Genomic DNA, 12,496 nt, shown 5'->3' on the forward strand with positions numbered 1-12,496 from the left:
AACCATAAATAAATTGGAAAATAGAAAATTAGTTAATAATTTTTACTTTAAGTAATAATAATGCAAAATGAGAAACTACTAGCGGAAAGAAAATGTCATAGCAACAATCAAATCAAGTGTCACGAAGGGAAAAAGCAAGATTCTAATTAATTTCTACACAAATCGCAATTATTTCAGTACCCCACTCACAATGCAATAAGATGCGACATTGTTTTCGCTTCATCAAGTTGACAACCTTTTCTCTTTTTTATGTGACATTCAGGATCTGCTTTTTCAAATCCTTAATTGGAACTACATATTTTATGGATTATTGAGTTAATAACTCTCCACCTTAATAAATTATCAAATTAGTCATTTTATTTATCTCATATTATATTTTAATTATTTATATTTAAAATATTACGTTTTAATCATTTACGTTATTGTATTATAACATTTTAGTTAATGCATTGTTAATTATCATCAATAGTGTAACGATAAACTAATGTAACATATTAAATCATCATTTCAAACAAAAATTTTAGGTTAAATTTTATAATTGATCCTTATTTTTTTTTCCATTTTGAGCAAATTAATTTCTTTTATGTTCTTTTGACCTTTTTTCCCCTTCTCTTATGCTTCTCTCTTTATTTTCCTCCCTTCTTCATTTCTTTTAATATAGTTTTTCTATGTTTTTTATTTATTAAAACTAATCCACAAGCTCGCATCACTCGAAAAAAAATTAAATTGTTTAAAAAATTAAAATATAGGAACTAGTTTTAATAAATGGAAAATGTAGAAAAATAGAGGGACATGTAGAATGGAAAATAAAGGAAAAAAAAAAGGAAAGCTAAAAAAACATAAAAGAAAAAAATCAAATTGCTCAAAATAAAAAATTATGAGGACTGATTGTATAAATTAACTTAAAATTTTTGTTTGAAATGATGATTTAGTGTGCCATATCAGCTTACCATTATACCGTTAACTATAACTAACAGCTTAGTGACTAAAATGTTACAACGTAATAACATAAGTGGTTAAAATGTAACATTTTAAAACATAAATAATTAAAATGTAACTTAAGATAAATAAAATAACTATTTTAATAGTTCATTTTTTAATTATTGTATTACTGGTAGATTTTTATATAAAATATAAAAGATAAAGTATTTGATAATTTAAAAAAAAAATGAAAGAAAGCCAAAAAGCTTCCCCTCCTTCACACTATCCACATCCCTGAACAAAAATGAATAAACCCTAACCACTACCCCATGCCTTGTCAGCAGCAGCAACGGTTGCCGCCTTCTCCATTACTTCCTTTTCTTTCTCTATAGCTGCCACTGCTCCTTCCCCTTGTCTCTCCACCTCCACCTTCCACTGCCATTCACTATCTTTACAGCTTCCCCCTTCTCTTCCCTTTTTTCGTCTTTGGCATGCAATTTTCAGGACTCCCCCATAGTCGGGCTTGTGCCTGAAGCCTTGGATAGCTGCTTTATTTTCTCGAACCAGTGGAGGTTTGCTTTCTCGAGTGTACGGCTTTGTGTGTTTTGTCTACACTTGATCCAAACAACTTTTCTCTTTGAGGCTACGTCAAAACTCATTGGGAAGATTATGGACATTAGCATCGAAAACAAAGCACCGATTCACAATGCTTCTGGTGATGGATTTGTTCTCGAGTTGTTTGTGGTTTGGCAGTGGGTATTTTTTGTCTTGTTTTAACAATTATTAAAATCAAGTGTTGTTTCCAATATGCTTTTGTTCTCTAGGATTCATTGTTTGGGTTTTGGGGTTTGTGAGATAGGCTTGGGCTTAAAGCCTTTTATGCTTTTATTTATATATTTTCATAATTTATTCTATTTGTTACATCTCTACAACTCTCATACACGTGTCAAAAGCATAGACAACGTTGACCTCCTATTGACTTCACTTAAAAAAGTTCTCTCCCTCGACCACCCGCTCTAAACAAGAATACATTACCTCCACGCGTTATCAACTATCCACTGCACCAAGAAGGCTTTTAGCTATCTGTTTTCTTGAAAATAGCTAGATATCCGATTTTCAAGTGTAAATATTCCTAAAGTCTGAACATGCCTTTTAATTCATATAAGACTGATATAAGTAAAACAAACTTTGTACTAATCGAATGCATAACAAAATGAACTCCACTATGCACGTTCTTCACATTTCAGATGAAGATAATTCTCTTCATGATAACCTGTCACGTTATACTAATGCATGAAAGAATCTCTCCTATAAATATCTTTATCAATAAAAAAGAAAGAATCGTCTTTTAGCACCCTAAAATTACTTTGAGCAATTATTTCCTCATATAGTCAACATACCTTTATCTTTTCGTTATCTTCCTCTCTTATTGTATACTATATCAACAAACACTATAACAATAGGATGGAAAGGAAAAGAAATGAGAGGAGAGAGAGAATGAATTGAGTGATTTAATTAGTTTGAGTAATATTAAGAAAAAGAGACTGTAATGTAATGGGTTCTGATGCATGAAGTGGGTGACCCTACAAATCCAGGAAAATGTGTTGAGAGTGATTTTATTCTTTGTGGGGGTGATAATATTGCGGTCAAATGGGAATAGTGAGTATTTAATTCGTTAAAATTCAAAAAGATAAATTTAATTAATATTGCATCATCCAATAGCTCAGCTGTTTCTGTCTTGGGGGAAAAGAAAAGCTTTTTTGGAATGAAGTTGACTCCCTTTTCCCTTCTAAGTTTATGAGTTGGTCAAATTTTTGGACTATCTTCTATCCATTTTATTAAATGATTTTACATTTGATATATCAAATATTATATAAAATAAGTATGGTTTTATTTCAGACCATGAAAGCAAATATATATATATAATTATTATTTTAGTTTGTACCTACCTACAAGTTCCTAATTTGAAGGAAACATAAATTAATGCCACGAATATGGTTATATTATTAAATTAATCTTTAAATTTTAATTTTTCTAATTATATTATTAAAATTTTATTATATCAACAAGGTTCCTTCTATTATTAAGTTCGTTAAATAAAATTTTAAATTTTATATTACGTATTTTAAAATTAAAATTTTTAAACAAAATTAAATATTATAAAATAAATATCGTAAATATTTTGAATTTAAAGTTTTCACTTTCTCTTTTTTTGGTTTTACTTTATTTTTAATTTTAAAATTACACGAAAACATATTATTTTTCTTTAAAATTTTATTTTAAATTTCATATAAAATTTTACTTATTATTTAATGATTAAATTAACAAATTTATTAATGAAATGACCTAATTAATATTAATATCAATAATTTAATGATGTATTTAAAATATTTTAAAGCTTAAGAATCCATTTAACATAAAGGGCATAATTTAAGTATCTCTTATGCAATTAACTCTTGCGTTATATTGAAATATTGGAAGCCGCCCATTAATTAACTAAACTAACAAAGAATAGACTCTGATTTTTCCAGTTTTCAGTTTCCAAGCAGAAGAAAAGTAAAAGAACGGTGCCTATAATAATTTAGCCACTTGTCATTCTCAAGGTACGTACGGTCAATCTCTTTCTATAGCTCTTCTCTTGGAACGTGATTTATTTACCCATTATATTATAAATTTGTATTTATAAAAATTCTATTGCACATATATATGTAAAAATTATGTATTTAAAATAAATAAGTTTAAAATAATATATCATAAATAAATAATTTATGGTTTGAAATTAGATAATAATGCATGCAAGGTATAAAATGAAAAAATAAATAAATTATAAGTAAAACGAAAATTAAACACATAAAAACATTATTAAAAATATTAAATGTATTACATTTGTTTATCAAGATGTTGTTATGAATTGTGAGTTATTATCGAGTTGACTTGTGACTCAAACTCAATTAACATTATTGATATAAAAATCTTATCACGCGTGTATGCATGTGAAAAACACAAATTTAGAATACAAATGTGCTTTTAGAAAAAACATACAATAACTAATAAAACTTATAATTTGAAACTAATTAATAATGACACATGAAATATATACATTATTAGAATTAAAAAAAATAGATTTAATTGTTTAATATGGTGTTGTCGTCAATCTTGAGTTGATGTCTAGTTAACTTGTGACGCCAAATCAATTAAATACATTATTAATATTAAACATCCTATCACACGCGTATGCATGTAGAAACCACAAATTTAGAACACAAATATGTGTTTAAAAATAATATGCAATAAATAATGAAACATATTATTGTAACATATAAAATATGCATGATGTTAAAATGAAAAAAAATAAATTAAAATTGTTTTTCATGGTATTGTGACCAATCTTGAGTCAGTGTCGAGTTAACTTGTGGCATCAACTCAATCAAATATAAAATTGGAATGTATAAAAACATCAAAATAAAGTTTTAATTGAGTGGTAAATTAAAAGTTTTACCAATGCAATTAGTCCAAGTTCAAATGTCGCTATATGTATATTTTATTGTTTTTTTAATTAAAATGACTAAAATATCCTTAAATAATATAACTTATTTAATTACGGAAGGACATTTCGATAATTTTCCTAATTGAGTTGATGACCGGGTTGAGGGTAACACCAACTCAATAAAACACTTAATAAATAGTACAGATATAAAATTAATGGAGGTAATAAAGTATGCATGATAGAATTAAAATGTAAATATTATATTAAAATAAAGTTCTAGCTTAGTGATAAAGTTAATGCTTTATTGATGTAAATAACACAAGTTCAAATCCAACCACATGTAAAAATTTTATTGGATTTTTTAAATAAAAAGTTAAAAATATCCTCGAATAATATAATTTATTTTAATTATAAAAGAATTTTTTTGTAATTTTACTAACCGAGTCAATGCCCAAATGACTTGTGACACCAACTCAATCAGGACTTAAATAATAATATAGATATATTGATATTATATATTATTATTTGTATAAAAATGATACATCATAAAAATTTAAAATTAATTTTATTTAATTTAATTATAAAATTAACAATAATACATGAAAATATTTTTAAACAAATAATAAAAACTAAAATCAAATCATCGGGAATATGTTAGCGTAAGAAAATATTCAACAATTCGATTACCGATACAATAAAAATAAACATTAAACATATATATTCTTTATTCATCCTTGGTCAAGTATAAATAATTATTATGTAATTCAGTTAATTATTTAGTAAGTAAAAATATATAGAAACTTATCTCTATTTAATAAAAATTTTATATTATTTAAATAAAATTAATAAAATAACATATAATTATATTTTAAATATATATATTTTAAAGTTAAAATACTCTTATTATTGTATAAAATAGATTTTAAACTTAAATAACGCACAAACATATTTGGAGAACGTAAGGTAATTGGATTTGAGCATGATAATTTTTAATTAATTTTTGTCTCCGTGCGATATATTGTTTGATTGTGTATATTAATTAAAATATATTATATTGAATTATCAAAAATATATATAATTTATAACATTTTATAAATATTATTATTGAAAAGTAAAAATAATATAAATATTTAATTTTTATAATGATGATAATTTAAATTATAATCAATATAAATTAAGACAAATTTTTAATATTTAAAATAATCTTGAATGAATTGATATTACTTCATTTCAGCTCTACTCTTAAAAAAGATTTAAAATATAATTTAAAGATTAAAAGAGAAAATAATATGTAAATTAAGTTAATAAACAAAATTACATAATGAAAAAAATACACAATTAGTAATTAAAGAAATAAATATTTTATATATATTATATATGAAATTTGATTATTAATAATTAAAAAATGAGTGTAAAATTTAAATTTTAGAGACTTGAACCACATATTTATATTTTCCTATATTAGATATTAAAATCGTATATAATGAGTTAATATTAAACACAAATTAAAATTAGACTAGGTGTGCGCACATTTATTTTTTATTTTTCTAATTTATGACTAAATCAATTATAAAAAGACTATTGAGACATGTGACCCTTGTTATATGAACAAATATTTATTATGATATATTTTTATAAGGAAATTAAATTAAATTAATATTAATTTTAAACTTTAGTCAATAAAAAACGTGACAAATAATTAGTATGTCAAATGATAAATTTTTAGGTGTGCTACATAGAAATTGTTTGATTTTATTGTAACCTCAAATTACTACCGTATATGTATATGTATATATATTAGATTACTCATGGGATTACTTCAATTATCACTCATTCCTGATAATTGTAAAGTGTAATCGAGGCATTCTAATTAGAGACTTGTTGCAATAATTAACCAAATATATTACAAATATATATATATATATATATATATATAATGAAAATGTGTTGAAATTAGTTTAATTGAAATTCAATTAAAAATTAACAAACTGGACAATTTGGGCTTGAAGCCCACAACTAAGGGGTATAATGACCAATTTAATACTAAATCCAATTGACATAAAAAGGCCATTGAAATCAAAGTAGTGAGGAGAGGTCTGAAATCGAATGTCTACATTACTTTTCAGTCAATAGAAATTTTCATTCAAATTGGTTCCTAATTAGAATTTAAATCCAACATTTAACAAAAAAGGGTTGTATATATAGGTAATCTAAAGACAAGAACAGTATGTACAACTTATATAGGAGTTAGGGGTTTAACATGACAACCATCATACGGTTGGTGAACGGAGGATGTAAGATCGATGAGGATATCCCATGCTTGTGCTGAGCTTGGTAAGGACGCCATTGATGATTGCTCCAATTTGTGGAAGTCCAAAGGTGAAGGAATATAGACTTCAATCAGGTGGCGTTGATGTTGATAGACCCTCTCCTGGAATGATGAACTTAGTCAAGGAAAGGCTGCTATTGATGATTGGGCATCTTTGAAGGACGATGTTCTTTTAGAGATCAGAACAAGTGGATGCATTGCTTCCACTATTTATATAAATTATGGTCTTTCTTTAGTCTTTACTTTTGTGTTCTTTTTGCTACATTTGTTAGTGGTGGCTTTGGCTCTGGCTCTGGCTCCACAATGTAGTCAATACGTAAAGACAAGTAGGAAGGGGAAGGTTTCAAATTCATTCTGTATATGGTTTTAGTATTAATTCCTCAGGTGGTCCTGATGGTTACCGTTTAGGCCTGACAATAGATATTTGTATTGTAATGCCATCCCATTCCCTGCTCAAAATAGTAGAATCCAACGCTACAAGCATTGACAAAAATACATAAGTCTCAAATTCATGTCCAACTCAACAACAGTGAAGCTTGGAAAATGTATATTCTCTCCCTAAAGCTGCAAAATATATAAAACCCATATAAGTCTACAAAGAAGAATTCTTTTTGTGTTTTCTAAACTCTGTTACTAGTAATTTTTTATTACTAACAAGTTCACATTTGCTGATGAATCAACATGCATTCTACATATTCTTAAGCCACGTGAGACTCGAATCTTGTTGCAGAGAAAAAGTGGAAGAGTAATCAAAACCGGCCAGCTCTTTTCACACCCGATTTCCCCTTGGAATGTTGTTTCTTTCAAGGTTTACCAGTTACCGCCTTGCTTGGAAAATCATTGCTTGTCTATTATGTTTGCACAAATTTACATGTGTGTGAAATCCCACAAGTTCATCAGCTACCTGCTGCAGTAGGTGATCAAGTATATGCTCCTCAAACTCTGCACAAATCTCTTCGAATATGAAAACTTTCTTGGTTTCCCAGTTCGAGAATTTTATATCTCCCTCTGTCAGCTTGCTAAGCTTATCAACTAATTCCATGTAATACTCAGTCTCCTCCACATTCGTTGACTCAAAATTCTCCTGCTTTCCAAGGCCTTCAGGGATTGAAATGCGAGCACTAGTATCTGTAGTGGTGAGGGAGTCATGTTTCACTGACTTTGATGACCATTTCTTCGACTTCACTTCCAAAGACCTTGAAACTTGTGTCAGAAATGTTAGTACACTACTCAAGTTAGATGGCAAAGACAGTGTACTGTGTACCACACACATATAAAGCAATTGAAATTTAGAACCCTAACCTGAGACGCCATGGACGACAAATGGGTTCTCAGAGTACTCAATTTTCTTAACTGGACGTTGATTCTTTGTCTTCCTAGTCACAACAGATACTTCCTTCTGATTTGCCACCTTCAATGCTTTTGAATTTGTTCCATTAATGCAGCTACCAGCCTTGAAAGAATGTTTACCAGAAACTCTCCTTGGCTCATTTTTAAGCTTAGATATCTTCTTGTTTTTCTCTCGAATCTGCTTCTTACAAACTACTTTATCTAGTACATTATCCTTTTGCTTACCGTGCTTACTACCTGATCCATCTCTTTTCTCGGATTTCCTTGGCTTAAACCCTGCAGCTTCATTGTTTTTATACTCATTATCCAAGTACACAACTAGGAAGTCTTGGTTCTGATTATGGTGGAATAGTTGTGGACCTTGTGGTACCTCACGAAACGATGATGATGATGTTCTCACACGGCGATGTTTGGCTTGTTTGAAATCAAGCTCCAGCATGTAATCCATGAAATTGACTGACCTGCTGCGGGTAACAGGACCAGGAATTTTACTTTTCTGAAGCCAGTTGTTCTCCGGAAATGAGTCTAGCCCCATTAGCCTCGCTACTATCCCAGGACCAGTTTCAGAAGCTTGGACTTCAACCTTGGCTATATCATCCACAGTGTTTAAACCTACGATGTGGTCTGATGGGTGTGTTTGGGGAGTCCTTGAACAAAGAATCCGGCGCAAAACAGATGAAAAACACCCAGAACCAGACCTTTTTGTGTTACTCATGGTTCCAACTGAAGAAAAAAAGAAAGATTAAAAAAAAAATGCTGTAATGATAAGTGAGTGAGAGGCAGAAATGTGGGTGCTTGTAGGCAAAAAAGAATGGTTCAAATATAGTCAGCAAAAATAACCCACCGTGGAAAAAAACAGAGGCGGGCTTTGAGTTTGAATCGTACACAAATGAGTATGAATTTCTGCATTGATTCGTAGGATAGGGAGGAGTTGGGTCTATATATCATAGACAGGAGGAGGGTGTAGTCGTGGTATTCATGTTAAAAATGGTAGAGCTACGCGCAATTAGGTCGCGTATAGAGTGAAGGATTATGTGCATTTAAGACAAAGTAGCCTGCGACAACATTTATTGATTCTTGTTGGCCTACGCGCCATGCTGAATTAGGGAATAAGGAGAATAAAAAGAGTTGATTATTTTAGATTAGCGAAGAGGGGGGACCAGGTTGTATATTTAGGCATATTTTTATCATTAAAAGGATAGAGGGAAAAGCAGATTGGGCAGCCGAAGTTGTGGACTTTTGATTATGTTCAGATTAGTGAGGGTTTTGGATGATTGTGGCTGTGGTCTTTGACACTTTTGAACTACGTATTTGCTGCAGCCACCGACTCTAGAGAAGAGTACAAGATGGCTTCAACGAAATTTATTCGTTCACAGTTTGTTTGGACCTTCACATGCCTCTGTCGGGCTTCATTTCATTTTGATTGAGTGATAAACATCATCTATATAAAATTTTAACATAAGCTTAACTAATTCTAATTGTCTATAGGGTTTAACGCTTTTCAGATAATTTAGACGGTTTGAAATTAATTATGTTAGGGTTTTTATTTAATTTGTGTTAATTGGGATTATTAAGGTGTTTTGAGGTTTGATTCGATCTACAAAATTAAGGGTGAGGTAAGGGGAATTAGAGTTGGTATTTCTATAACTCTTCAATGCTTAAGTCAATTCAAGATTCGTGGTTATGGGGTAGAGGTGATCATGGGCCGGGCCGGGTCGGGTTTGGGCTAGGCCCAAATAAAATTTTAGGCCCGGGCCCGGCCCGGCCCGAAACATGGGCTTAAAATTTTGCCCAAGCCCGGCCCGAAATAAAATTACTAAGCCCTAGCCCGGCCCGGCCCGGCCCATATTAATTTTTTTTCTTATTTCATTAAATAAAAAATTTTAAAAATATAATAAATCAAATATATTTAAAAACATAAAATAAATATTAAAACAAATAAAATAATACTAAAACAATTCTTAAAACAATACACAAATTAACAATATAATAAAAATAGTTATATTAAAAATTTAAAATAATTAAAAATAAAATAAAAAATATATATTAATATATAATTCGGGCCGGGCCGGGCCCGGGCAAAAACTCTTACCCGAGGCTCGGCCCGTTTTTAAACGAGCCTCGTTTTTTTGCCCAAGCCCATTTTTCGAGCCTATATTTTTACCCAAACCCTCCCATTTTTCGGGCAGGCTTCGGGCCGGGCCGGGCCGCCCAGCCCATGATCAGCTCTATTATGGGGAGAGTAAAATCTATTAGCTTAGTGAAAAAGTTAATAGATGAGAAAAGCATAATACCTGCTCCTTATTGGTTGTTCGGTGTAAGGAGTGGGCCCACATGGTACAAACTAGAATTGGTAATACTTAAAAATTAACATATATATCCTTATTCATGATATGATCTAACAATAATCACCTTTAGATATGAAGCTATTATAAAGTGATTAAAAGAAGATCAAAACAAACAAAATATATCGCTAAATCAGTAGATTAAGAAAGTGAAGGATATCAGAACTTTAGTTGCATCCTTTGGAAGATTTATGTTCAACCAATTATACGAGGCAAGTTTATAAACAACGTCAAAATTTTATTTCTATCTTTTAAAAATTATAAATTTTTTGTAGAATATAAATTATTTAATTAAGATTTCACATAAATATTTATAATTTGTGAGTCTAAATTATAGATTATTAATAACTTTTAATTTTACAAATTAAATCAAGCAGCTCAACCTCAACTACACCAAGTTAAAAAAGACTAACAAATCACTAACTTGATTGAATTGTAATTTTACAGACATCCTATAGATTAATCGAATATCAAATTACCAAAAAGAATAATAAAAAAAAAAAAAAAAGAAGAAGGTGTTTTTACTTGATGGTGGTTTGTTCGTCAACCTCAATGTATCAATCCATGATTTAATAAAAGCCCCAAACTGTGGTTCAATCCTTTTAACGTATCAAACCTTTGTTAATGATGTTAATGATGTATGGCATTTTAGTGTTTGGTTAAAACAACAACGGTAAAGAAATTCTTCTATTTCTTTATTGTGTGAATAGGGTAAAGCTTACAAAAAGAATTTACTGCATAATTTATTTTTCAAAATTTTAAATTTATAATAGCACCTTTCAGAAAATATTCTAATCCAAATTTAAAATATTTATATTTTAAATAATTCACGATATCTAATTTTTTTATGAGTTGAGTGATTCGCTCAAGTTCAAAGGCTTATTTAAAATTTATAAAGATTTAAATAAAAATATTATATTCAAAAATGGTTTAAGCAAAAATAATTAAACATGTTTAAAATATCGATTGGGTTTGAGCTTAAATATTTAAGGCTTGAATTTTGTTTGACCTTTTTTTTAAGTTTATAATGTTTTGTATTATATTATTTTATATATTATGTAATTTATAACACATAAAAATTAAATTTATAGATTATATAATACTACTATAATATATACATTAATTTTTTTAATATGACTATATATAAAATTATAATAAATAAAATATATAATACTATTAAATATTAAATTAAAATAAATATAAATATATATTTTAAAATTTTAAAACAATATTAGTGGACATAAAATGAGCTTAGGTTAGCCATTTTTAAATATGGGTGGACTTTAGGCGACTTGATCGAGCATAAATTTATTTTTATCATTCTTAGGCCTAACCCATGAATACCTCTAGTGTATATGCATATAAAAATTTAAATTTAAATTTAAATTTAAATATTTTATTTTATTTTTAATTAATATTATGTTTTAATTTTTTATAGTTATTCAAATTTTGAATTTCAATTTATATTTTTATAAATTATAATAAATGAATATAAAATAAAAAGTTGATATCAATAATTTAAGTCTACATATAATGATTTTTAGATTAAAATCTCTATTTGAATAAATTATTAATAAAAACGATACATCTTAAATTATACATAAACTTTGGTTGTTGTTTAAATGTATACATAAAACTTTAATTTTCATTCAATCATATACATTTAAAGAAATAAATATATTAATTTATTTTTATATTAGATAAATATGTGTATGCAGATATAAACATAAAATGATGTTATAACAATAATTGTGTTAATAATTTGTGAGAATTGATATTCAAAGCTCATGTATTGTTTTGAGATTTATCCTTAATAAAAATATACTATAGTTTACAATATAATAGTCAATTTTATTAGCTATTAATAAATAAATAAATAACCTCCATATTTACAAATATCAAAATTTTGGTATCAAAGTCATCTTAGATGTAGATTATATTAGTAATACAAAGTAGATAATCCCACATTGATTGAGAAATGTTTCTAAGGGGTTTAAATAATCTTGTTTTCTATCCTTGTTGAGTAATTGGGACTAAAAGTTCAACATATGCATGTGTACTCAA

At 28.2% G+C, this 12,496-nt stretch overlaps 1 protein-coding gene across 2 annotated transcripts; it reads right to left on the reverse strand.

Moving 5' to 3' along the window:
* Positions 1-6,527: 6,527 nt before the first annotated feature.
* Positions 6,528-9,085, reverse strand: LOC108450622 (uncharacterized). 2 transcript variants are annotated; one of them, XM_053019506.1, is made up of 3 exons: positions 8,932-9,085; positions 8,040-8,810; positions 6,528-7,940 (listed from the first exon to the last, which is right to left on the reverse strand). In XM_053019506.1, exons 2-3 carry the CDS (start codon positions 8,800-8,802, stop codon positions 7,555-7,557), a joined length of 1,149 nt encoding a protein of 382 aa, XP_052875466.1. In that variant the 5' UTR covers positions 8,803-8,810; positions 8,932-9,085; the 3' UTR covers positions 6,528-7,554. The 2 variants fall into 2 exon arrangements, with proteins under 2 accessions (XP_052875466.1, XP_017603820.1); XM_017748331.2 differs by having other exon boundaries at positions 8,040-9,083.
* Positions 9,086-12,496: the final 3,411 nt, after the last annotated feature.

The sequence above is a fragment of the Gossypium arboreum genome, chromosome 9 (genome assembly GCF_025698485.1).
Source record: "Gossypium arboreum isolate Shixiya-1 chromosome 9, ASM2569848v2, whole genome shotgun sequence".
Taxonomy (NCBI): domain Eukaryota; kingdom Viridiplantae; phylum Streptophyta; class Magnoliopsida; order Malvales; family Malvaceae; genus Gossypium; species Gossypium arboreum.

What these genes read in the sequence shown, in the direction of transcription:
- LOC108450622 (XM_053019506.1), bottom strand. Translation starts at nt 8,802, where the DNA reads ATGAGTAACACAAAAAGGTCTGGTTCTGGGTGTTTTTCATCTGTTTTG. An exon ending in TGTCGTCCATGGCGTCTCAG is followed by an intron (nt 7,941 to 8,039) that starts GTTAGGGTTCTA and finishes TTCTGACACAAG; the next exon opens with TTTCAAGGTCTTTGGAAGTG.